General features: G+C 46.4%; 1 protein-coding gene across 2 annotated transcripts; it reads left to right on the forward strand.

The window, feature by feature from the left end:
* The first annotated feature begins 83 nt into the window (after window positions 1-83).
* Window positions 84-26,766, forward strand: Znf777 (zinc finger protein 777). Of its 2 annotated transcripts, XM_077796671.1 has the most exons (7): window positions 163-200; window positions 508-562; window positions 3,524-4,372; window positions 5,670-5,796; window positions 7,905-8,018; window positions 20,590-20,841; window positions 24,609-26,766. In XM_077796671.1, the coding sequence occupies exons 3-7, from the start codon at window positions 3,539-3,541 to the stop codon at window positions 25,808-25,810; spliced, it is 2,529 nt and encodes an 842-aa protein (XP_077652797.1). In that variant the 5' UTR covers window positions 163-200; window positions 508-562; window positions 3,524-3,538; the 3' UTR covers window positions 25,811-26,766. The 2 variants fall into 2 exon arrangements, with proteins under 2 accessions (XP_077652796.1, XP_077652797.1); XM_077796670.1 differs by lacking the exon at window positions 508-562 and having other exon boundaries at window positions 84-200.
* The last annotated feature ends 534 nt before the right edge of the window (window positions 26,767-27,300 follow it).

Here is a 27,300-nt window from a genome sequence, read left to right on the forward strand (position 1 = left end):
AGAGGACCGGGCGGCCAGGCCTGCGCGCGGCGGCGGCGGCGGCGGCGGCGGCTCGCGGGGTCCGGGCCGGACAGCGCAGGGCCATGGCCGAGGCGGCCCCGGCGCCGGTGAGGGCGGCCCGCGCGCGCACGGACGCGCGGCCTCGGGGCTCTGGGGACGGCCTGCGTGCCCCAGGCTCGGCGGCCCGGCCTGGGGTCTCGGTAAGGGACGGGAGCGCTGCGACGTTGGCGGGGGAGGGGGCGCCCTGGAGGGCTCGCGCGCCCTGGGGCTGGGGGGGCGCTGCGGGCCGGCGCCGGGCCGGGGATCGGCCGCCGTCCGTGCGAGGCTGCGCGGCCGCCGGGCCCCGGCACACGCGGCCCCGAGGTGGGGCGCCGGCGGCGCGCTCGCTCGCTGCGGAGCCGGCGCTGCGTCCGTCGGGGTGGCCGCCCGCACGTTTTCCGCAGAGCTCGGCCTGCCGAGCCTCTCCCGGCCCGGGCGCGGCGCTGACGCGGCTCTCCCATTTCGCAGAGCGGAGACACTGAGGCACAGACACCTGGCGGCGACCTGCCCTGCCTGCCCCAAGGTCACGTAGCGACTCATCCGTGGCACGGTGCCCGCAGCCTCCGAAAGGCCTGCCTGGCGGGCTGCGGGCCTGGACGGGGAGGGGGCGGCCTGGGCGGGCGGGCGGTGGCTGCGGCCCGTCGGGGAGGAGGGGAGGCCGGGCAGCGCCCCTGCGAGTGTCTCCGCGGCGAGGAGCTGGTGACCCTTCCGGCTCTGGCCCTGACCGCTGCCAGCCTCTGCGTCTGGAGGGCCTGGACCGAACTTTGGGTGTCCTGACGGATGGGGCCTGGGGCTGCTGTTTCTCCTCGGTGCACCATTCTTGAAAACCAGCCTTTAAACGCCCTCAGCCCCCGGTGTGCTCACTGAGACGCCCTGGCTGTGCTAGTGGGGTTTACTGCATGAGAATCAATGCCTTTGAGCCTCACTTTCCTATGGAGTACAGGAAGGAGGGGGAGGGCATGCTTGGCTTTCTAAACACCCCCCCCCAGTTCTTAAAAATAATAATAATAATAGAAACTCTTGGGAAATAAAATGAAGATTTTTACCTGCCAGACCTCTGGGTTTAGGGCCTCTTCAGGGCCTTTTAAAGGTATATAATTCTGGGTGAACCATCCTGGGTCATGCAAGAAAATTGCACAGCTTGCATAAGTCGGATAGTTGTTTATGTGTATCTCTACTAATGTGGCATGAATCCTGGAGGCCTCATCGCTTATGCTACACGGGGAGGAGTGGGACTGTTAAATCCTATGAAGAATGGTTCAGAAGAATTCAAACCCTAGCCCCTCCCAGCGGTTTTAAGAATTGGGCTTATTTGTTTTAGATAATTTACTGCCCCTCTGTTTGATCATTTCTTTCTGCTTGGGGTGAGATCAAGCCACAGGTTTACTGGGAGTGATGAAATTATAGCAGGCTGCTTTTGTTTGGGGTCTGGGGGAGGGGGCATGCCCCAGTGGCCCTTCATCCCTTTCCGGTTCCCCAAATCCCAAAATGGAGAGAGATGGTCCAATAATAGAAAGCAAAGAAATAGTATTTTCCTTTGAGCTGATTAGACTGGTTGGTAGAGATGTCTTGCTCTGCTGGCTTTATTTTCTACACTGGAGCTTTTTTTTCATTGTTTCACTTAAACCCCTGTATTCCTCTGGGAGGCTAACCTGGCCTCCAGGGATTTTTCACTTCTTCCTACTAGCTGTAGGCAAATATCCTAATCCCCCCCTGAAGACAGGGCCATAATGTGCCTATTGTGTTGCATTATGCTAGCCTTTACCTGTGATTGGGGCCTCTGCCTAAGGGGCCACCCAGACCTGCCTCCACCTGGGAACAGTGACGGGTTGAGAGTGGGCTTAGTTGATGAGCCTTCAGGTTGAAGGCATCTGTGAACTCAATAAATGTTAGGGGCCCATGACCCTGCGTAAATGGTAATGTCTTTAAGGGCATGGCCTTCCACCCCATCTTGGCCACCCCCAGGAAGCCTCCCACAGGTCTGGATTATCCTCCAGCCTCTGATCAGAGCACATACCTACTGGCTGCCTCAGTGGACAGTGAGGCCCAGAGGCAACTGACAGGCTCTGGAGCCAGGCAGCTGTGTGCCTTGGGCCAAGTTACTTAGCCTCTCCTATCCTTAGTACCTTCATTTGTTAGGTGTGGATAGTGATTCCGATAGTCCCTATTTCATAGAGTTTTGTGAGAACTAAATGAGGTAATCCTTTAAAATGCTTATCACAGTTCATGATACAATAAACTTTGAATGATTATAGCTATTCCTGACTAATTAGCTCTCACATCAAAGGACAAATGCATGGTACTTTCTCAAAGACCTTTTGCTGAAGGGTTCTTGAATCTTCAATTCTTAGCTTAAAAGTGTGATGTCATTTCAGCCAAGCTGCTTATACATGAATAAATGAACACATAAAAGAAAGAAAACTGTAGAGGTCTAAAGAAGTTTTGGATTTGTCTGATAGGTGACTCAAGGAACTTCATTATTTATTCCCATAATTTTGTTGTGACTCAGCAATTTACTGTTGATTCATTCAGCTGATGTTTATTGAGCACATGCTATATAATCAGACTGCACACCAGGGAAGGTCTAATTTTCAAATAGAGAAAATGGAAGATTTAATTACTTTAAAGATCACTTGTATATAAAACATAGTAATTGAGCAGATTCATTGAAGGAAGATCATGAAGAGATGGACAAAAATTGTTATAGGAGAAATTCTTTTCATTACAATAAAGGTACCGCTTCACAGGGTAAATACAGAGCTGGTCACACACGGAAGAACATGGCTTCACCTCCCTGGTGATTAGAGTTCTCTCAGGTGGATGTGGTGAGGTGGGAATAGGGAGAGTGAGGATCCCTGAAATCCCAAAAGGAAACATCTTTATTTTGGTTCTAGGCCGCACCACTCTGACCCAAGTCTCTAAATGGGCTGACTTCTGCGCGGCTTCCTGTCCTGTCCTTCCAGTCCCCCATTCTTCCTCACTCCCACGTCCCCACTAGGAACGCAGCCCGCCAGAGAACACCTAGCCCAGGGCCCACCTGCCCAGAGACCTGGGCTCCTGTAGGAGGGCTGAATCACCTGCTGCCTGGTCTCCCTGTCCCCCTCTTCTGTGTAGCAGAAGCTAGAGAGGTCAGAAACGTGGGCCAGGATGACACAGGCAGCCGTGGGTTCAGATGGGCGATAGCCAAGTGTTCTAACTCATGTCTGTACCCTTCCCTTGTCCACACTACTCACAAGATGAAATCTGTGAAAGGTACACGCTACAGGAAACGGGGTGGCATAGCTGTCTTTTATTTGGTGCTCCCAACAGCTTTATCATTGATGTCAAATCAGTGCTGAAGTCTCAAGAAGAGATTCACGTTTATGGGGCATTTCTTATTGCTACAAAAGCTGATGACCTCTTAATATGAACATTAGGGATTTATTTTGTCAGCTGGAGACTGTGGCCTTCAATCCTGTCTTTTCCTTTCTTTCCTTGAATACAGATCCAGCAGCAGGACATGGAAAACCAACGCTCATCACCTCTGTCATTCTCGAGTGTCCCGCAAGAAGAAACCCTACATCAGGCCCCAGCTGGACTCCCCAGAGAAACTCTACTCCCATCCCGAATTCTTCCCCCCAAAGAAATTCCTTCTTTGTTGCCTACTGTTCCCCGGCAAGGCTCCCTGCCCCAAACTTCCAGTGCTCCCAAGCAAGAGACTTCTGGCCAGATGCCGCATATACCCCAGAAAGGACCGTCACTCCTGTATCCTGCCACTTCTGAACAAGAGACGCATCTCCAGGGCCACCTGGCTTCCCAGGAAGAGACCCAGTATCCTGCTGACCAGGAAATCTCCCTTCTCTCCCACTCCGCCCACCATCAGGAAGCCCCACTCCACTCCCCTGAAGTTCCTGAGAAAGACCCCCTGACTCTTTCCCCCACAGTCCCTGAGGCTGACATGGACCCCCTGCTCCAGAGCCCAGCTTCCCAAAAGGACATCCCCTTCCAGGTCTCTTCTGCAGCCCAGAAGGAACAGCCACTGCCCACAGCAGAGATCACCCGCTTGGCCGTGTGGGCTGCTGTCCAAGCTGTGGAGAGGAAACTGGAGGCCCAGGCCATGAGGCTACTGACCCTGGAGGGCAGGACGGGGACAAATGAAAAAAAGATAGCCGACTGTGAGAAGACGGCCGTGGAATTCGCAAACCATCTGGAGAGCAAGTGGGTCGTGCTGGGGACCCTGCTGCAGGAGTATGGGCTTCTACAGAGGCGCCTGGAGAACATGGAGAACCTGCTGAAAAACAGAAATTTCTGGATCCTGCGGCTGCCGCCAGGGAGCAATGGAGAGGTTCCCAAGGTACGCTCGTCCCCCTGGGTCTTCCCAAGAAGTGGTCTGAATTGGAGTGATTTAGGAATTTAGTTTAATTGAAAGAAAAGGAAAGCAGTTGTTGAGAAAGAATAAAACATACCCAAACCTAGTTGCCAGTGTAGCTTCACCAAGAACAGGACTCACAAAAGCAAGATATTTCTGCTGTTGGTAAAAGCACTAGTACAAAACTGCCCCCAGGATCAGGATCACCATTTAGAAGCCTGTTCAGTAGAGCTGTCCTCAACAGGTGAGGACAGAAGGCAAAGCCAAAGCCTAAAGAGAGTGCCATGCAGAGGCTTGCAGTCAGATACAGCCACCCTCCACAGCTCAGGTCCTGCATAGCTTCAACCAACTATGGTTGGAAAATATCTGACAAAAGAAAATTGTGTCTGTTCTGAACACACACAGACTTTTTTCCTTGTCATTATTCCCTAAAGAGTCTAACCATTATTTAGGTGGCGTTTATATTGTATTAGGTATTGTAAGTTTTCTAGAGATGATTTAAAGTATACAAGAGGACCTGCAGAGGTTACATGCAAATACTACACTATTATTTAAAAGGAACTTGACATCCTTGGATTTTGGTATCTTTGGGGGTTCTGGAAGTAATACCCTATAGATACTGAGCACCATGAGCATTAATCAGTGGTTCACCCCCAGGGTGGCCTGAGGGAGGCTGCAGGTGAAGTTCACTTATAAATCATATTCATGCTAGTGAAACTGATTTTAGGAGGTATCCTTAAAAAACTAGAGAACGGCTAGGTTTTAATCGTATTTTTCCAGAAAGTTCTGAAGGAGCTAAGTATAGACTGGTTTTCTTTCTGTTCCTCTGTGCTGCTGCCCCTTTCCACAGTCCTGTATTAGAAAACACAGATTATGTGCCTGAGCCAGCCCTTTTGTTACTTTATTGTGCAGGTGAACCCATGAGGGTCTTTCTAAATGCAGGTGGATTTAGTGGGTCCGGGTGGAGCCTGGAAGTCTGCATTTCCAGCACATTCCCTGGTGGCAATATTACTACTGGTCCTCAGATCATGCTTCAGAGCAGCAAGAGCTATCCTGTGAGAGGCAAAGGACCAAGCAACACAGTTCCCCCACTCTTTATGGCCAGGACAGTGGTCAGACTTCCAGAGAGGTCCTGGTGAAGCCCCAGAGCTGTGGGTATGGACTTTTCCCTCTGGGTCCTGAGGAGGAGGTATTTGAGCCAGGGCCTGGGGTGAGTCAGGGGAGTTGACCACCTGTGACTGCCGTCCTCATGGTCCAAGCTGACCTTGTCATGTGGTTTCAGGTCCCTGTCACATTTGATGACGTCGCCGTCCATTTCTCGGAGCAGGAGTGGGGAAACCTATCTGAGTGGCAGAAGGAGCTCTACAAGAATGTGATGAGGGGCAACTATGAGTCTCTGGTTTCCATGGGTAAGGACCAGGCTTTCCTCACCAGGGCCGCCTTGGCATCGGCATGCAGTCCACTCAGAAACTTAGGGTAGTGGGAAACAAGGCCAGCAGAAGTTTAGAGAGCACAGTGGATGGACACAGTGCCCTGGGCCGCCCACATCACAGGACAGCATGTGCATGGAGATCCCACTCTCAGAGAAGTCCCTGGGACAGGAGGATAGGGCAGAAAAGACATCAGGGTCTCTCGCATCAGTATTTTCCCTGTGGACCCTTCTTAAAAAAATTAGTTTACTCAGCAAACTATTACTAGGGAAGGAAAAAAGAAGAGGGGATGGACACACACTGGGTGCCACCAGCAGTGTGCAGGGTACTTCCCAAGAGTCACACCCTTCAGTCCTCAGCTCTGCCCTGAGGGAGCCAGGGCATTGTTGGCATTCTGTATTCTTATTCAGGTGACTGAACACCTTAGTCCCTCAGGTCCTCATCCCCTTGTGTAAATAAGGAGGCTTGATGAGGCGGCCAGAGGCTCACCCTAGGCCCCCATAAGGAGGACACAGTCTCCCCGAGATTTGTCTTAGAATCTGTGGATTCTTGTTGCTTTCATTAAGAATATTTAGTGTCAAAACCTTGGAAAAATCTACTTCTATTTGTATCCTTTTCTCTGATATGGAAAAATCTTTGGGCATATACAAAACAATTTTTAAGCCTTAGATGTGCTGTTGGATAGAACTTTTATCTTTGCTAGAATCGTTAATTTTACATATACCTTTACATAGGATAACCATCCCCCTTTAAAAAAAATGTAGTCTTTTTTTATATATATATACATCTGAGTAACTGTGAAAATTCAACAATTTAGACTGATGTACTAAAGAGCAACCCCCATTCAAAAAATCACCAGCCCCAGGGGGACCACCATGAATGAACCCTTTGGCCCCTGTTCCTGCTCACCTTTTCTGTGTGACACGTGCGCTGCTGCACATGCGTGGTAGCCACAGATGACTTTCCACACAGCACACCTGGGCCTCTCTGGAAAGTGTGGTATCCAGGTGAACATCGGGCTTTCGACTCTTCTGCTGTCAAAGAAGAGTGGTTGCTTCCATTTTTCACTTACAGCTCTGCGTATTTGTGTGAAGTTAAGTGTTTGAATAGTGCAGATGTGGAGAAGTGGGTTGCAGAGTAAAGAGGACACACATTTGCCATTTCATGGCACTGCCGTGGAGCCCCCAGAAGGCTGGACCAGCGTGTGTTTCTGCAGTAGTGTGTGAAAATGCCATTTCTTCATACCCTGGCCTGAACTAATGTTTTTCAGTTTTAAATATGAGAGATGGAAAGTGATGCCTCATTATTTTAATATGTATTGCTTTGATGATGAGTGAACTTATGTATCTTTTTATATATTTTATTTGGCCTCTTGCATTTCTTCTATATGTAAATTTCCTATCATCTCTTTGTTTTTTTATTTTTACTAATCGTAGAGGTTCTTTATTTATAGCTATGAATATTAACCCTTTACCATATATGACAGATTTGTGTAGGTGTATGTGTAATATATATAATGAGTCTGTTTCCTCATCTATAGAACAGGACTGGAATTAAGGTTTAACACTAGAGCCTGGCATGGGGTGGCATGTCACAGCAGCACAGTAAACAGAGTTGTGGTCAGTGCGCTGGGAGTGTCATGCTTTTCTTCATTTTTATAACTTTGTTTCCAAAGAACTTTAAATTTTTTTCTTGGGTGTAGGGGATTGAATACAGGTCCTCATGCATGCTGAGCATGTGTTTTACTACTGAGCTACATTCCCAATTCCAAAACTTTTTTTAGATGTGGGGAAATCTATCAGTGTTTTGCTTTATAACTTTTGGATTTTACCAGGATTAATTTTTTGCTCTAAAAAATTTCAAATATTGTGTGTTTTTGTCATGAAGCCCTGAGCAGGCATTTGCACCTATAACCAACAAGACACATACAGTATATGCTGAGGAAGGTGGTTGGACATTTGGCCGTTTCTTTTCCAACACTGCTGGTCCCTGCAGAGGGGCCATTCCAGGGTACATTCCAATGATAACATTAATAGCATGTTATGTCACCTCATCCCACAGTATATTTTCATTCCTTCCTTCTTCAGACTATGCAATTTCCAAGCCAGATCTAATGTCACAGATGGAGCGCGGGGAGAGGCCAGCCATGCAAGAGCAGGAGGACTCTGAGGAAGGCGAGACTCCCACAGACCCCAGCGCTGGTGAGTGGTGAGCATGTAGCCCACAGCCCTGTGCCCTAGGCCTCAGTACCCAGCACAGAAATCACAGTCCAGGGTGGATCTGAAAGGCATGGTAGCAAGCTGTACAGGAAAAGGGCCTGCAGGCCCAGGCACCTGCCTAGGGTCCCCACGATCACCTGAGGCATAAGTAACTGATAAACTTAGAACACTGGGATTCATCTCCTCAGGGATTTTTTGACATAACTCAGGAAAACCTCACTCTTTGCTTGAAATAAAGCCAGGGTACTGACACATGAATGCCTTCCTGCCTGCAAGAAACAAGGCATTCATGTATCAGGGGACTAGTGCTTTTAAACTTCCCAAGAAGGCCACCTCCTGAGTCCTGTAGCCAGTCTTGGAAAGGATAAGGACCAGGCAGGGACCTTACCAGAAGCATCCTGCAGTGTAGGACTCCAGCAAAGTTTTCTGGATGAGGCCATTAGATGGGGTCAGCAAACAGGCTATGTGGCCCAGAAGTACCCTGGTGTAGGGCTGCCTGCGTTTGAATCCAGTTCCTTCCTATCAGTGTCAGTTTTTTGGAGTCTGTTTCCTCATCTACAGAACAGGACTGGAATTAAGGTTTAACACTAGAGCCTGGCATGGGGGTTGGCATGTCACAGCAGCACAGTAAATAGAGCTGTGGTCAGTGCGCTGGGAGTGTCATGCCTTTCACAGAAACTGGATCAGTGGCACACGTTCACTGCTGGTGCTTTCATGGTACAGAGTTAGCTTCTGGAAGCTTTGCTCTGCAGTTGCCTTTGGACTTGTATCTCATGCCTCCATCTTCAGTAGAAACATGCCCTTGTCCTTGGTGGGTGCATGTGGCAAGCAAGAATAGCCTAACATCACTGGGGATCATTTCTGTTGCAAAGGGAGGAGATCCAACTGGAGAATTCAGCTTGGGGCCAACCTCCCAGGCCTTTTATAAATTAATGTCTTTGATTCATGGGCCTATAAACTGGCTCTGAAGAGGGGTTCTAGGAACATGAATAACATCAGCGCTGTGAACTAGGTAGGAAGATAACGAACAGAAGAGATGGACTCTCTGAAAATAGAAGTAATGGCCTGTCTCAAAGAAATCCACTTTCAGAACTTTTTTAAGAATTTTCCTGAAAATTTAAATGGAGAGGAGAGGCTGTTCCTGAATTCATTCTGGCAGACAAAAGAGATGAATGCATTTAAAAGTAGATGAGGGCTGGGGATATGCTTGCCTCATCCACACAAGGCCCTGGGTGCACTCCACAGCGCCACACACACACACAAAAGTGGATGAGTTTGCGGGTTGGGGCTGAAAGGAGGCACACTGCAGAGTAATCTTTTAGTTGTAGAAAATCAGTGCATACTTTAAAGGTTTGATTGGTCACATCCAAAACAAGGGTCATGTGTGTCAGGAGTGGTGGCGCACACCTGTAATCCCAGCTACTCGTGAGACTGAGTCAGAAGGATTGCAGGTTCAAAGCCAGCCTCAGCAACTTATACCCTCTGCAACTTAGTGAGACCCTGCTTCAAAATTAAAAAAATAAAATGGTCTGGGGATATGGCTCAGTGATTAAGCGCCCTAGGTTCAATCCCGGGTACCAAAAAAAAACAAGGGTCATGTTGAAATAAAAGAGATTTGAAGTAGAAGAAATGGGAAAGAATACATGGAAAGTAGAGAGTGAGAATTCAGGAGGTTTGATTTGTGTCAAATCCTGAAATACAGCGAGGTCCCAACTGCCTTTGTGGCCCAGGTTCCACTGTGCTAGCATTTTCTTAGAAGGGCTGGGACGAAGGAGATCTGTCCCCTTTCTGTCTACTTTCCCATCTTCATCACTGGCAGGCCTCCCACAGAACAGGGCAGAGTCAAAAAGCAACTAACCCCAGCCCACTCTGCACTGGCCCTTGCGTATCCAGGGCCTGAGAGCTACTGGGAGTGGAGGCCTCACAGAGCTGTCCTTATGTGGCTGAGCTGCGCCATATTTTTCCACTCGCCGTCTCCAGCCCTGTGGAGTCTGCAGTGGGAGGGAGGACAGGTGTGGGAACTGTCACCCCACGGAGCAGCCTTGAACCCACACCTGCGCTCAGCCGAGCCCCAGCGGAGCCTCACCCCCCGTGGCTGGGTGGGAAGCTGCAGGCCTCACAGCCCCTTCACACTGTGGCAGCCGTCCTGCCGTGCATCTTCTCCCTAGAAGAAGGCAGCAGGGTCAGCCTTGAGCCAAACCCAGAGGTCTGACATCAAGCAGGGGGATGTCTGGAAAATGGAAAGCTTTCAGAGTTCCACGTCATCAAACATGACAGTGTCATGAACTGGCTAAGTAAACTCATTCAGTAATCTATCATTGAATGGTTTGGATCCCTGAGGGCAAAGAGATCCAAAGAGGGTACAGAGCAGAGCAGAGGACCAGCCCTGCTCTCAAAATACTTAAAACAGGGGCTCCTGTTCACGGCCCTGCACGGGTAGTCGGGCCTGGAGAAGGCGTGCCATCTTCACCAGCAGATCAGCCAGAGAAAACCAGGCCAGAGGCATGGCGGAAACGCACATTTTCACCCATCGCCACTCAGCGTACTGCCTTTCAGTCTTTTTAGAAAGCAGTGTGATATTCTCTAGCCTGTAGTAGACTCAGAAGGACGCAGCAACCAGTGGAAATGGATAGTAGGAGAAGGGAGGTGGATGAACGACTCCCAGCACCTGGCTGAGGCACAGGGGAGGCATGATGCTCGATGTGAGGAAACAATGAGAATTTAATTTTGAACACATCTGAAGTAAATCCCGTGAGACACCAAGGAGGAAGCTGCTTAGAGAATCTGGAATTCAGAGACAGAAATCTGAGCCAGAGGTGCTTGGCACTGGGACATTTGGACACTAGGGCTTTGGTAGTGTAGGCAGCAGTAGCATGGTCTATAGAGAAGAGACAAGAGTGCAGTGATTCCTACAGACGCCTGACTCTTGGAGCAAATTGGGGGTCTGGAATAGATTGGTCAGGGCGGAGCCCAGGTATTCGTTTTTTAAAATACTTCCAAGGTGATTCTCCTGTGCACCCAGGCCTGAAAATCATTGTTGTAGGATTTGGGGAAAGAAGGAGTAACCAGAGGAATCAAAGGGTATATAGTTCAGTGGTAGAGAGCTTGCCTAGCATGCACTGGCTCTGGGTTGGATTCCCAGCACCACAAAAAGTAAAGCTGCATATGATTTCAAAGAAAGCAGCATGAGTGGCCAGAAACATAGCAAGAAAATTAGGGCAGTGCCTCATTGGATGTTTCAAGAGAAGTGTTTCTGGAAGGAGGAAGTGTGGTCAACAATGTTGAATTCTACTCTTAAGCTTAGTAATATGAAGACTAAAAAGTGTCATTGGATTTACACATTAAAAACCATCAGTTGGGGCTGGGGCCGTGGCTCAGTGGTAACTCGCTTGCCTAGCATTCGTGACGTACTGGGTTTGATTCTCAGCTCCACATACAAATAAATAAAATAAAGGTCCATCAACAACCAAAAAATATTTAAAAAAAAAAAAAAAAAAAAACATCAGTGACCTTTGACTTTTGGGGACTGGCCTATTTCACATAGTCTCCATTCTATCCATTTACCAGCAAATACCATAAAGTCATTATTTATGGCTGTGTAATACTCCATTGTCTATATAAACCACATTTTCTTTATCCATTCATCTGTTGAAGGGCACCTAGGTTGGTTTCATAGTTTAGCTATTGTGAATTGTGCTGCTATAAACATTGAAGAGGCTGTGTCACTATAGTATGCTGACTTTAAGTCCTTTGGATATACACTAAGGAATGGGATAGCTGTGTCAAATGGTGGTTCCATTCTTAGTTTTGTTTTGTTGTCATCGAACATTTATTTATTTATTTGTTTATTTTAGTTATTTATATGTGCCTCATGCATGCTAGGCAAGCACTCTACCACTGAGCTACAACCCTAGCCCCCATTCCTAGTTTTCTGAAGAATCTTTGTACTGCTTTCCAGAGTGGCTGCACTAATTTGTAGTCCCACCAACAGTTATGAATATACCCTTTTCCCCACATCCCCACCAACATTCACTGTTACTTTTGTTCCTGATAATTGGTGTTCTGACTGGAGTGAAAGCTAATCCAAAATAAACAGGGCAGGGAGTAGAAATAAAAGTAAGATCAGAGGAGTAGACAAAGGGGAATGAAGGGAAGGGAGGAAGGATGTGAAAGGGAAAGTCGGCAGGACGAGTCTGACCTAACTTTCCCATGTACATATATGAATATACCACAGTGAATCTCACCATCATGTACATCCACAAGACACTGATTAAAAAAAAATCAAGTGAATAGTAAAAGAGTAAAGGGAACAGAACATGGAGTGGGTGGGATGAGGGGAGGGGAAGGGGAAGCACTGGGGACTGAAGTAGAACAAATTATATCCCATGCTTTTAAAATTATGTTGTAGTATATTCTATCATTGTATATAACTAAAAAGAACCAAAAAAACTATCAGTGACCTTAGCAGGAGAAAAGTTGGTGGCCTGGCAGGTGGAGAACTGAACAGAGCAGGTGAGAGGTGAACAGGAGGTAGCAGGTAGAGGCAGCAAGAAGTTTGGCTGTGAGTAGGCAGTGGACACCAGGGCAGGAGCAGGGGGTGGGGGTGGGTTTTGTTTGCCGAAGCTGGGGGTGCTGAAGGCTATCTGACTTCATATTATCAAGTCAGTAAATTCCCAAAAAGCACTTGACTTAAAAATTTCATCTGGAAATGGGAGTAAAGGTGACGCTGAAACCAGAGGGTTGGCAAGGTGTCCTTTAGAGAAGCAATTAAACACCCTCCTGTCTCCCAGCCCCTAAAGCTGGCATCTGCCTCTCCCCAGCCCTGGCAGATGACTGAGGCTTATTCTCTGGGAAGGGTGAGAAAGAGAATGTCTGGATGGGGGCACCAGGTACAGTGGATCGTGGGTACCCTATTGAACACAGGAACAAGCAAGACTTGGCATGGCTCTCCAACCCGCTTCCCTTACCTGGTTCCCAAGATGACGCTGACCTCCCCGAGTAAGCCTGGGGGCAGTATGTTGGAACTGTCTTATTTGGAGACTTTTGGGACCAGTGCAAGAAGTTTCTGAGATGGCCACCAAAGCTTCCTACCTGGAAACAGGGAGTTAGAAAGCCCCACCCAAATACACCAACATTCCAGTTCTCTCTTGAGTGTCTCACTTTTAATTCTACATGGACAACCACGAACCTCAATACAGTTGGGAAAAGCCTCTAATACAGAGAGGCAAATAAAGAAATAGATAAAATCAGGAGCAGGTTCAAAGACACAGCCCCAGAATGCTTCAGGCTTGACAGCTTCAATAGCTAGAAGACAGTAGAATAAAATTTTCCTCTAAATTTTTTTCAGGGAAAATATTTTTTGCAACTTAGAAATTGATATTTAACCAAACTATTTTAATTAAATACAAGAGTGAAATCGAGACATCCTGAGATGGTCAAGGTCTCCATGCACCCTTTCTCAAGCTGGGGCCATACTCTGCTAAAAGGAGGATGTAAACAAAAAGTAGTACTGGGTTGAGAGAGAGAGAAAAGACTGGGGGCAGGGTGAGGGCTGTGAAGGCATATCCTAGGCACATCAGAAGATTCCAGAAATTTTTCTTCCAAGTAGATGAAATCGAAGCACACGCATTATGTGTGAATGCTTTGGAGGAAAGCTTCACAGCAGGGCTGAGAATTTGGTGCTGAGTTCATATTAATTAATAGTAACTTAAGCAGAATAAATCACTCTAGGAGCCAAGGGCAGTGGTGCATGCCTGTAATCCCAGAGGCCCTGGAGGCCGAAGCAGGAGGATCTTTAGTTCAAAGTCAGCCTCAGGAATTGAGCGAGGCCCTAAGCAACTCAGCAAGATCCCTCTCTCTAAAATACAAAAAGGGCTGGGGATGTGGTTAAGTGTTCCTGGCTTCAATCCCTGATACCAAAAAATAAATAAAATAAATATCACTCTAGGAGAAGAAAAAAGGTTTGAAGGTGTAGAAAAGTCCTCATAGGGTACCTCGTGGGTCTGTTGTAAATGACACTCATATACTCCAGTACCGTGATCACCAAAGGCCAGTCCCCCTAAGGTGATAACGAATCTGCATTTGCAGGTCAGAGATTTGGAGGAGGTGGTCCTGATCTCCACCTCCTGTTTAAAACTGAAAATTCAAGGAATGGCAGTACAGCTGTGTTCCTAGAGTTAGGAAGAGAAACAGCAAAAGAATCAGCAGGAAGACCTGAAAGTGATGGGCTCTGGAAACCAGAAATGGGGAGTTGAGGGTTACAGAAGCATTTTTTGAAAATCAGGTTTGAAGAACCACCCAACCCTCCAGCCTAGCACATGTGTAACTTAGAAAGAAAATAAAGGTTGAGAAATCATTTACCAGATTTGTAAAAGCCTCATAGAAAGTATAGCCATGGGGAAATTAGAAAACCAGTGCCAATCATTCTTTCTTTACTTTGAGCAAGTAGAGATGGTTCATATGTCAACACTCTTTTTGTTGTTTTATTTGTTTATTAAATAATTTTTTAGTTGTAGATGGACACAATATCTTTATTTATTTTTATGTGACACTGAGGATCAAACCCAGTGCCTCACGTGTGCAAGGCAAGCACTCTATCACTGAGCCACAACCCCAGTCCCCAACACTGGTTTTAATAATAAAAAACATAGAGTGGGTGAGTGAGTGCACATCCCCCATGATTCTCTCAGGAGTCAAGAGCTCATTCACTCCAATTTCATGTGCATACACTTACACACACCCTCAATTATACAAATAATACATAAGTATACCCTCCTATAAAACAAATTCAAATACTATAGAAGTACATTGTTTGGCAACTTGCTTTTGTCAATAAAATATCTGGCATCTGTACACATCAGAATACATGAATCTATCTTATTCTTTTTAATAGCAGATTACAGTATTGTGTATTGATTTCATATTTTATTTAAATAGTCTCCCACTGTTGTACGTTTAGGGTGTTCACAGTTTTTAGTGCATCAGTAAAGATTCTTAAAATAGATCTCTGTGCCTTCATCTGAAACTTTTTTAGAAACAAATTTTCTGGGTCAGAGGATATACCCATTTAAGCTAATAGATCCTGGCAAGTGGCCTTCAAAACAGTTGCGCCAGTTTATATGCCTTCATCTAACATGCGAGTACTTGCTTCCTCACACCTGTGCCAATAATAAGTACTTTTAGCTTTTTATTACTTGCAAAGTGACAGAAAGAAACAACGTTTTGATGTTCTTTCTTAGACTTTCAGAAGGGTAATACTGAGCTTATTATATCTTTATTTATTACTCGTATGTCTGATTCTGTGAATTTCTTTTATCCATTGTTCTTTTGGGTTATTCGTCTTTTTATTATTGATTCATAAAAGCTTTTTTTTTTTTTTTTTTTTTTTTTGGTACTAGGATTGAACCCAGCGGCACTTAACCACTGAGCCATATCCCCAGCCCTTTTTTGTATTCTATTTAGACACTAGGTTTTGCTGAGTTACTTAGGGCTGGGCTGGCTTTGAACTTGCAATCCTCCTGCCTCAGCCTCCGAGCCACTGGGATTACAGGTGATTCATAAAAATTATTTATTTATCTTTTTGGCAATGCTGGGGATCAAACTCAGGGCCTCCTACATGCTAGACAAGCCTTGTACCACCAAACTAAACCCAGCCCAAAATTTTTTTAAATTCCAAGGATATTAGCTCATGTGTATCATATGTATCCAAATATTTTCCTTGGTATTGGGTTTATTTTTGACCATAGTATTATATGTAGAGTATAGCAATTTTAAGTTTTTATTTATTCTTTTCAGATATACATGATGATAGAACATGTTTTGACATATTTATACAGATATTGAGTATATTTTATTCTAATTGGGATCCTAGTCTTGTGGTTGTACATGATGTCAAATTCACACATTTTAAGTTTCTGTGTATTCAGACTTATCATTTTCTTTATGGTATTTGGGTTTCCTGTCAAGTGCAAATTTATTTACCTAGGCCATTTTATTTGGTAAATGCTACCTACCATCACAGGCCTTGGCTCCATGAGCTTCATGAAAACCCATGAAGGCATTAAAAACTTGAAACTGTTTTTTTCTCCTTGTCTATGAAACAAAAAGAAAATTGCTAAATGTAAATAATCAAATGTTTATTTTAACTAAGTGTCTCCAGAATATAGTATTATATCTGTTCCATCAATTATTAAGTTCAGGCTTCAAAAACATTTAATATATTTGAAAACAATTTGTAGGCTAGATTTTCCCATTTCTCAAGAGTTCTTAGGTGCACATGTAATGACAGAGATCAAGAGCCAATCACAGATTAAGTGAATTTTTCATAGCCAGTGTCAAAGCAAACATCTTTCAGAACAATTTACAGCAAAAACTTAATAGTTGATGTGACTTAGATGCATTTGAGGTGTTTGGTACCAATGGCCATAGTGCTTCTAGAAGAATTATCTGAGGCCCTAGAGGTTGAGGAATGACCTGCTTCTCTTTTCAGAGCTGTAAAACTGATGTCCCGGGCTTTTTAAGTTGTAAATGCTTATAAATGCAGTTTGTTTGTACATATGCTTACCAAAGTTGTTTGGGGTGGGGAGCACTGGCTCCCTACTGTCTATATAACAAGCAATGGGGGCATGAAAAGATGTTTTGAGGGAGCATGCGGTGCCCTCAGGGGAGGGAGAAGGGCTTGGGTTCCAAGGCCAGCCAGGTTTCACTGACGGCTTAGTTAGGTGTGGGGTGGAACAGGGGACTTGGACTGGGTCTCTGGGTCAGGGCAGGTGCAGAGACACTAGTCTTCAAGCCAAGCACTCATGGTCTTGAGGGCATAGGAACTTCTCCAAGAGGAGCACAACATGGGTGGCCTTGAGGCTCCCTTTGCAGGTCCTTGACCCCCGTTCTCATTCATAAACTGATTGGCCAACATACATACATGTGGCTCCTGAAATGTGTCCCCCACGTCTTCCACTGTGTGAAAACATAGAGGGCCCCTCCTGGCCATCCCTCTCACTATGAGCACTCCTCTTCATATAGACCCTTTGGGTTACCAAACAGAGGGAATCCAGGATGTACATGACAAGAAGTGCATCTCTTGGGCCTGAAAGGCAAATTCTATTCCAAGTTAGATTGTTTGAAATAATTCCCTTTCAATAAAATTGAAAGAGAAACTAATCAATTTGTCAGCTAATAGGCTATTAAGAACAATTTTTAAAAAAATATTTTTAGTTATAGATGAGCACAATGCCTTTATTTATTTATTCATTCATTCATTCATTCTTATGTGGTGCTGATGTGAGGATCAAACCCAGTGCCTCACATGTGCTAGGCAAGCACTCTACCACTGAGCCACAATCCCATTCCCACAATTTTTTATAATATATTAACCATGTGATTTTTGTGGCATATAATTCAGGATAAATTCAAAGAATCGAGTGACAGTTTCATAACAGCTTCTTCTAACCCATTACATATTGATGAAATGAGGTTTCCCAATGCTTGCATTTATGAAAATGAAAATTATAATAGAAGTGATTCTGAACTCTGTCTCTTAATACAATAAGAATATGTATTCATTCTCAGATATGTGAACTAGTTGGAAAAAAATAATCCCTATTCATCCTCAAAAGATACATTTCCAAAAGTTTTTTCTTTTCTATCTTGGATAATTGATTATCATTCTGTAGTAATAATCACGAAGGATAACCTCATCCAGGAAAATAATGAATACCTATAGCCCTATGGTTATTAGAAATGAAAGCAAAATTAAACTTTCAATTTACAAACACATTTTTGTGGCAGATGAAGCCATCAGTAAAAGCCTTCTAAGCATAAAAATATGCTCTGTTAGGATAAAATGTTGTGGGCAAAGTGGGAATGGAAATAGAAGTTCAAGGTGAAAAGGAATGATGTAAAAATTCCAACTGTCAAAGAAGTACTTGTTCACATATTTTTTTAAGTGAATATTGGTGGGTTTAAAAATTGCTAGGGTTCTTAGATTCCACTGGTGACATTAAGGTATGAGGGAAGGGTTTACTTCAAAATATCAATATTTAGAATACTCCAGAAATTACATCTTTTGCAGTTACTGACGCATTTTATATATTTATTCAGAATGGTGCAAAGGGGCACACAGTTTTGAAAAATTATTTTAGGGAGTAGGCAACCAAAATATTTCAAGAGTTTGTGAAACAAGAAAGTCATGGTTGTGGAGGGAGCATAATGATCTAGTACAGGGACAAAGTTTGAAGACAGGAGAAAGGAACATACTTTTGGAGCAAATTTCCAGAAGGAAAACATGGGCAAGGTTAAGGAACAGAGGATTTGGGTTAAAGGAAGAAGGGGGAGATGGGACCCTACTTTTCCTGAGATCGGTGAGAAAAGGGGGCATTTTATGTAGCTGTAACAAAATATCTGAAGCTTGGCACTTTATATAGAAAATAAGCTTATGGAGGTCAAAGAGCATGGCGTCTGCACCTTTTGACTCTGGTGATGGCCTTCTGGTTATATCATAGCATGGCAGATGGCCCCATGGTGGGAATACATGAGAGAGGGAGAGAGGGAGATATCACATGATGAGACGAGCTCAGAGAGGCCAACCTTGCTCTTTTGTAATAGCTAGCTTTCTCTAACCCACTGTGAGAGATCAGCATGACTACCCTCACAAGGGCAGTGCCCCAATCTCATCATCTCTTCAAGGCCCCATGACCTCAGTACCATTACGCTGGGACCCTACTTCCTACACAGACCCTTAAAGCATCCAAACCATAGCAAGGGAAAGGTGGTGACTTTCAGCTTGAACAGGAGGAGGAGGAGGTGTAAATGTGGGTGACTTTTGTGTTTTGTTTACTAGAGAACAGGATACAGAAAACTTTGTAGGGTGAGAGTGGGACATTCCCCCTGCCCCAAGGGAAGGTAACCAGGGTCCTCACTGAAGGCTATCAAAACTACACCATGGGAACATTAGAGCTGCTGTATATTCCACCTACTTCCCAATGGGTTGTCATGACTGATCAGGGAGGTATTAAGGGTTACCGAGCATCAGAAATGACCCAGCATTAGGTCACAGGGCATCTCTTTTCAGCCTAGTGGGTTGGTCTGATTACTCTGTGACCTGTTCCACCCTGGACTGGAAAAGAGAAGACAGGACAGGAGGAGGCTTCTTGTGGGCAGGGCTATCTGCCTCCTTCACTTGACTTTGCTCCCCACCCACCCCCCACAGCACTATCACCTTCTAAGGTATAATTTACTTACTGTGTTTACTGGCTTATGTGAGATGTAGTTCTGTTCACTGACATATCCTGGGTCAGGAGAACACTGCAGGTCCTCAGCAGGTACTAGGAAATGCCAATGAACATGTAAAGAAAGAATGAATATATTTATGCATTACACTTTTATCATTTCCTCAACTAAAAAATGTGTTTTCTCAACATTCAAGGGGCTTATGCTAGAACAAAAGTCTATCCATATGAAAAAATAAAATAAAATAAACTTGAACACATACCTCCTACCATATATACAATAAAAATAAATTTCAAGAGTATTGAAGACTTTAAAAAGTTAATAATAAGCGCTGGGGTGTGGGCTCAGTGGTAGAGTGCCTGCATAGCACGTGCGAGATCCTGGGTTTGATTCTCAGCACCACATGAAAATAAATAAATAAAATAAAGGTATTGTGTCCAACTACAACTAAAAAATAAAAATATTTACAAAATGTTAATAAGAAGACAAAAAAAAAAAAACTTGGGATATAATCTAGGAAACCAGATGCACCATCTAGCAGCAGAGGAGACTTGAACTAAGACAATCCAGGAAAGAGAGGGATACATATGAAAACTTTTTAAAAGTTGTAATGCAAAAAATACCTAAAACTGGCAAATTTGAGGGGAAAAATATTTGAAATACAGAGAAGAGAAAGTGAGTTGTCTTTAATGCAAGACCCAGAATTCTTACAAGTTGTTAGAAAATACAACCTAATTGGCACCAAGTCAAAAGATATGCACCCCTGGTATGCACAAGAGCCTGTGTCAGTTGATGGCTTGACTTGCAGTGCTGCAGCTGAGGTAAACCACAGACCTATGGGGAGGGCTAAAAGACATAGTTTAAGGCACAATGTATGATAAGGATGCTGTTTAGCTTAAAAACAAACAAAATCCAACTGCTCCTATTGTACTCCTAAATGTGCTTGAAAGTTTGGGCTGGAAGAGCCCCAGGAGGTCTGGAAGGGTGAGAGTAGAAGGGAGAAGGCCCTACCCCTTTGTATTCACCTGGACAATGAGCAAGCCAGCCACAGGCCCCTGGCTTCCCAACCTGGGAAAGGGAATGAGTTCTCTTTAAAAGCTTGTGGGGCTGATAGAGAATAAACTTTGCAAATGTCCTAACTTGACTCCAGTTTGTATTGGTGTTCAAGTCTACAAGTGCCCAGAAAATTCTGTCCACTCACCACCACCTCTATTATATTTCTTCAGGATCTCTAAAATAAGAACTGTTGGAATGTAAATTCTCAGGCTGTGGAAACCTGGGCAGGTGCATGACCGTGTTCTGGATTCTCTCCCCCTCCTCCTCTCAGCACATGATGGCATCGTGATTAAGATCGAGGTACAGACCAACGACGAGGGCTCAGAAAGCTTGGAGACACCAGAGCCCCTAATGGGACAAGTGGAAGAACATGGCTTTCAGGACTCGGAGCTGGGTGACCCCTGTGGAGAGCAGCCAGACCTGGACATGCAGGAACAGGAGAATGCCCTGGAGGAGTCCACGGAGGGCTCAGGCGAGTTCAGCCAGCTCAAGCAGATGCTGGTGCAGCAGAGGAACTGCACAGGTAAGCTCCAGGCAGGTGAGGCAAGCCTGCAGGGGTCTTCCAGAAAGACATCTGTACACTGAGGGGTTGAGGAGACTTCCTGATCAGCACTGGGCTAGGAAAGAAGTTGTTATATCCAAAGACTGGTTCAGACAAGAACTCAAAGATCCTGGCGATTATCTATCCAGCCCCCTCCTAGAGGCAGGGAGGTCACATCCATTGTCTAAGGCCACAGCCAGAAAGAACTTCCTCCTCCCAAGGTGTTCTTGATTCTCCTGTCACATTAACATTATTATTTTTTTTTAATATTTATTTTTTAGTTTTCGGCAGACACAACATCTTTGTATGTGGTGCTGAGGATTGAACCCAGGCCGCACGCATGCCAGGCGAGCGCGCTACCGCTTGAGCCACATCCCCCAGCCCCACATTAACATTAGAAGCCTCAACCAACTTGGAAATTTCAACCCTGGAGAGCATGTTTTTAAAATGACTGCTCTATACTGTCTTTCCCTGGTAGAATCTAGCCATCATTTTTTGTTCATTATATAAAAAAAAAAAACTCAAGTTTAATCATTCTGCACCTGTAGCTCTTTGGGAGTACAAGAATATAAGCAGGGGGGCTGGGGATGTGGCTCAAGCGGTAGCGCGCTCGCCTGGCATGCGTGCGGCCCGGGTTCGATCCTCAGCACCACATACAAACAAAGATGTTGTGTCCGCCAATAACTTAAAAATAAATAAATAAATATTTAAAAAATTCTCTCTCTCTCTCTCTCTCAAAAAAAAAAATAAAGAAAGAAAGAATATAAGCAGGGCTGGGATGTACCTCAGTGGCAGAGCATTTGTCTCACATTCACAAAGCCCTGGGTTTGATCCCCAGTTCCAAAAAAGACAAAAAAATAAAGAACCCCATGAAAAATAAGATTTTTTAAAAAAATAACCCTTAAGAATATAAGGCAGTGGGGCTCACAGCACCTGATCCAGGACTTGTTTTTGTGACAGATTTTTCTGAGGCTCCACCACCCTTGCATTCCGGGATTTGGTGTACACCATCAGCATGGTGTATTTTTTAAACATGCTGTTGGACTTAACGAATATTTTATTCCAGGGTTTTATAACTATATTCATAAATGCAATGAACCTAAGCTTTTCTTGAATGAGCCTCATCTAGTTTTAGAAACAGTATTATTCTAGATTTATCAGAGGGACTGGGCAGGTTTTGCTCTTATTCCATATTCTGGGTGAAAAAAATAATAATAATGAGGTAAGAATTAAGTTCCTTGAAAATTTGGTAGAACCCAGCTGGTTTTAGTCTAATTATTAGATTTTTTTTCCCATTTTCTTTCCCATTTTATCTATAGTTCTTCTACAGCTTGCCATTTTTGCACTTAATCAGAGGTCATGGGCATCCTACACCATCAAGCAATGGATCTAACTCCTTATTTTTAAAATAACCATATGGTATTCTAGAAGTCTTTTTTTTAAATTATTATTATTATTATTATTATTATTATTATTTTAGTTGCAGATGGACTCATACCTTTATTTTATTTATTTATTTTTATGTGGTGCTGAGTGCCTCACATGTGTTAGATGAGCACTGTGCCACAGGGCCACAACCTCAGCCCCAGAAGTCTTTTTAACATACTACACTCTCTTTCATAAAAGAAGAGCAAAGCTGGGCGCAGTGGCACACACCTATAATCCCAGTGGCTCGGGAGGCTGAGGCAGGAGTATTACAAGTTCAAAGCCAGCCTCACCAATAAGGCTCTAAGCAACTTCGCAAGACCTTGTCTCAAAATAAAAAAGGGCTGGGGATGTGGCTAGTGGTTGAGTGTCCCTGGGTTCAATCCCTCGTACCAAAAAATAAATAAAAGCCGGAAGACATAGGCAAATTCTGAGAACATCATAACATAAATTCCAGATTGTTATCTGAGCATTCCTCATTAGTTCCATTCATTCTAATAGAACCTAGAAAATACTAAGCAGCTGGTAGAAATTTGAGTCTTGAATTTCAGGGCCAAATATCTCATTTTTATCATTTCATTAAGGAAAAAGTGACATTGGTGCTCAAGGAGAGTTTAGATCCCTAAGGCTCAGCCTTTTAGATCTGACTATATTTTCAGGATAAACACCAGGGTGACCAGCTACCCCCTCCTTCCTGATCTTTTAGGGATTGTGCTCCAAGGATGTTCTGAGTCACTTCCTGCTGGGAATCCTGACACTGCAGAGGCAGCCCTGACTCAGCCCACTGGCCCATTTTAAGACGAGTTTACAGGCCCTAGAGGAGCAGTGGAGCATCACTAGCAACTGAACAAGACCTGGGCCAGCTCACAGATATCACTAGACTCAGCTTCCCAGTCAGTGAGGGAGTAGACCAGACAGTCCCTCAGCTACAAGCTCCAAAAAGGTGTATGACTTTTTATTTTACTAGGAAACATCACTTGGTATCTCTGGGCTTAGATGCTCCACCTGTGAAATGGGGATAATTCTTGACTTTATCTGTACCAAGATACTGTGCATCTGAAGAGAAAGCAGAGGTGTGGAAGTGCTTTCAAAGAGTTCTTTGTGAGAATTCTGCAAGCTCAGACTGGTACTTTATCCCGTCTAATAGATGGACTCAGAGAAATGAATGACTTTGGGGCAGAGGATGTAGCTCAGTAGTGAAGGGCTTGCCCAGCATGCATGGGACCCTCGGTTCAAACCCCAGCACCACAAAAAAACAAAACAGAAGTGACTTTCTCATGTCACACAAATTCAGTGACTTAAAATAACAGAGGTTATAGGAGGAGAAGGACACTCCTTTCCCCTTGAACTTACATTCTCATGCACTACTGTAGAACTTGGCCTTGTTTAGGCCTAAAAGGGCCAGACTAGCAGGGGGAGCTGGGAGGAGGGGAGGCCACCCACCAGTCAGAGCCACATGTGGGCACTGCACACACCCTCCTGACCCCAGAGTTCAAGACTGGTAGTCTGAGGGAGCAGTGAGTACACACTCACAGTATGCTAGAGAAGGCAGAGTGCCAGAGTCCCAGGGAAGTGCTCAGGGAGAATCAGGACCACACTGAGAATCTCCAGGTGAGTTGAGGAAGGAAGGAAGCCAGTCTAGCTGAGTTCAGGTGAAGGAGTCCTTAGAAATAAGATGGAAAACTCTGAATCAAGACTTTTTGATACAGTTGGCAAAAACCTAAATGAAAGAGGGACATTTGTGGGGCTAGGGGGTGCCCTCATCTAGCATGTGTGAGGCACTGGGTTTGATTCTCAGAACCGCACTCAAAGATCCATTGACAACTGAATTAAAAAAAAAAAAAAAAGGAATGTTTGTGGACTCACATAATTGGCAGGTTCACAAGTAGGACAAGTTCAGGTACAGCTGGATCTGGGTGCCACTTACACTAGACCTTGGAGCTGGTATCCTTTTCTGCTGGATGCTGCTGCACCAGAAGCTTCCAATCTTGCCCAACAGAAAGCCACCTCCCCTGTCTCCTCTGCATAAAATGCCAAGAGAGAACTCTAAGTGGCCCAGCTTAAACCTAAGCTGGTTCCTGACCAAACACCATAGCCAGCCTTGGTTACATGGCCAGTCCCGTGGGGGTTGGGGCCATTATCCTCAGGGAGTGAGATTTTCCCAAAAGAAGGAATTTGGTCCTACAAGGTAATCTGCGGTATCTCCTGATGAGGAAAGTGATGCTCTACCTCCACCCAGGTCAGTGGCCCTAGGCGACAACGTGACTTTCTCATGTCACACAAATTTAGGGTCTAACGTCTCTCTTTCTCTGTCCTTGGAACAGAGGGGATCGTGATAAAGACAGAGGAACAGGAGGAGGAGGAGGAAGAGGACGACGACGATGAACTGCCGCAGCACTTGCAGTCCCTTGGGCAGCTGTCTGGGAGGTATGAGGCCAGTATGTATCAGACCCCGCTGCCTGGGGAGATGTCCCCCGAAGGCGAGGATAGCCCCCCACCCCTGCAGCTGGGAAACCCGGCGGTGAAGAGGCTGGCGCCCCCCACGCATGCGCACTCGCACTCCCACTCGCACTCGCACTCCCACTCCCACTCCCACGGTGAGCGGCACCTGAACGAGAACCGCGGGGCCTCCAGCCAGCAGCAGCGGAACCGGCGCGGCGAGCGGCCCTTCACCTGCATGGAGTGCGGCAAGAGCTTTCGGCTGAAGATCAACCTCATCATCCACCAGCGCAACCACATCAAGGAGGGGCCCTACGAGTGCGCCGAGTGCGAGATCAGCTTCCGGCACAAGCAGCAGCTCACGCTGCACCAGCGCATCCACCGCGTGCGCGGCGGCTACGCCTCGCCGGAGCGCGGGCCCGCCTTCAACCCCAAGCACGCGCTCAAGCCGCGCCCCAAGTCGCCCAGCTCCGGCAGCGGTGGCGGCCCCAAGCCCTACAAGTGCCCCGAGTGCGACAGCAGCTTCAGCCACAAATCGAGCCTGACTAAGCACCAGATCACGCATACTGGCGAGCGGCCCTACACGTGCCCTGAGTGCAAGAAGAGCTTCCGCCTGCACATCAGCCTGGTCATCCACCAGCGCGTGCACGCCGGCAAGCACGAGGTCTCCTTCATCTGCAGCCTGTGCGGCAAGAGCTTCAGTCGCCCGTCGCACCTGCTGCGCCACCAGCGGACTCACACGGGCGAGCGGCCCTTCAAGTGCCCTGAGTGCGAGAAGAGCTTCAGCGAGAAGTCCAAGCTCACCAACCACTGCCGCGTGCACTCGCGCGAGCGGCCGCACGCCTGCCCCGAGTGCGGCAAGAGCTTCATCCGCAAGCACCACCTGCTGGAGCACCGGCGCATCCACACGGGCGAGCGGCCCTACCACTGTGCCGAGTGCGGCAAGCGCTTCACGCAGAAGCACCACCTGCTGGAGCACCAGCGCGCGCACACGGGCGAGCGGCCCTACCCCTGCACGCACTGCGCCAAGTGCTTCCGCTACAAGCAGTCGCTCAAGTACCACCTGCGGACCCACACGGGCGAGTGAGCGTGCGCCCCGCCGCCGCCCCTGCCAGGTGCGCGGGCCCAGCCCCCTGGGACACCTGCCTGGGCCGCACCAGGCCCGAGCCCATCGGGCGGGGGCGGGGCGCCCCGAGCCCTCTGCTGTGAGCCCCCCTTCCCCTTTCGTCCCTCCTCCCAAGGACGCTGGGTAGTGAGACCTGGTCGCTTGCTGCCTGTTCCCCCTGGGCCTCTGTGGGGAGAGTGTGGGCCTGGGGAACCCCTTCGGGCTGTTAATTTCCTTGACAATAAAATGGATGAAATCAATCAGCACGGGGGGAGTGATTTGGCTGCCGGCCACTCGGAGGGACGGTGCAGGGCCATTTAGTTGGGGATAGAAGTTTATAATTACCTTTTGGATACTGTGGTTCTATTTGATAATAATAGAGTAATTTTTAAAAGACGAGCGTTTCCTGTTTGCCGTTTTTGTTTGGTTTTGAAGGGGAGGGGCAGAGAAGGTGGCCCGAGGGACATGTGCGTAGTGTCAGTTGACAGGCCTTATGAGTCCCTTCTGCGTGCTCATTCTCCACGTTGGGTGGAGAAGGAGAAATAGCTCTCTCTGATTGTAAAATCAAAACAGGGGACAGCACTGACCAGCCTGAAGAAGTAGCAGAGAAGGGAAGAGTAGACTCCTGGCTGCCGAGCTTCCTGCGTGCCCTAGTGCCCACTGGACTGTGGGAGTTCAGGATGGCATAGGGCCCAGTTGACTAGATGATGAGGGAGAGTGACAGTGGGGCACGCGGGTCCTAAAGCAAAGCTGGGCACCTTCCTCAGGATCCAACTTTGCTGCCCAGCTTGAAATGCAGCTGGCAGAGGAGTCAGTGGTGGGAGCGAACAGCTGTAGGGAAGGGTTACAGAAGCCTCGGTGCCACCCTTTGGGGAGGCCACAAAAGGCACCAGTCAAAACACTGTTTTTTGCGGGGCTGGGGATGTGGCTCAATCGGTAGCGCGCTCGCCTGGCATGTGTGCGGCCCGGGTTCTATCCTCAGCACCACATACCAACAAAGATGTTGTGTCCGCCGAGAACTAAAAAAAAATAAATATTAAAAATTCTCTCTCTCTCTCTCTCTCTCTCTCTCTCTCTCTCTCTCTCCTCTCTCACTCTCTCTAAAAAAAAAAAAAAAAAAAAAAAAAACACTGTTTTTTGGTTTTTTTTTTTTTTGAATGTTGTTCCAAAGTTACTCTCCAGGAGTGTTGAATGCACGGAGGAACATGGCTTCTCTAGGAATCCATGTTTCTCCTCACCCTTCAGCTTTCTCTCTCCTATAGAAAGAGAAACTGCAGGCATATTACATTGCCCACAGAGTTACTTCCTCTCACTCTGGCTGGGCTTGGCAGTAACCAGAGAGGATCCTGGCCATTTCAAGGGACAGCTGGTGGAGAATAGCAGAATTAGGGCTTAGCCATATCAATGGGAGGCTGGGCTTCCCGGAAGGCAGGGGCTCTTCTAAGAGCAGAGCACTCTGAAGCTGGGCACTA

Source organism: Urocitellus parryii, chromosome 3 (genome assembly GCF_045843805.1).
Source record: "Urocitellus parryii isolate mUroPar1 chromosome 3, mUroPar1.hap1, whole genome shotgun sequence".
Lineage (NCBI taxonomy): Eukaryota > Metazoa > Chordata > Mammalia > Rodentia > Sciuridae > Urocitellus > Urocitellus parryii.

Excerpts from the sequence above, each read along its gene's own strand:
- Znf777 (XM_077796670.1), top strand. The coding sequence starts at position 84 with ATGGCCGAGGCGGCCCCGGCGCCGGTGAGGGCGGCCCGCGCGCGCACG. Across the intron at positions 4,373-5,669 it reads GCAATGGAGAGGTTCCCAAG|GTCCCTGTCACATTTGATGA; the intron begins GTACGCTCGTCC and ends ATGTGGTTTCAG. Across the intron at positions 8,019-20,589 it reads TCCCACAGACCCCAGCGCTG|CACATGATGGCATCGTGATT; the intron begins GTGAGTGGTGAG and ends TCCTCCTCTCAG.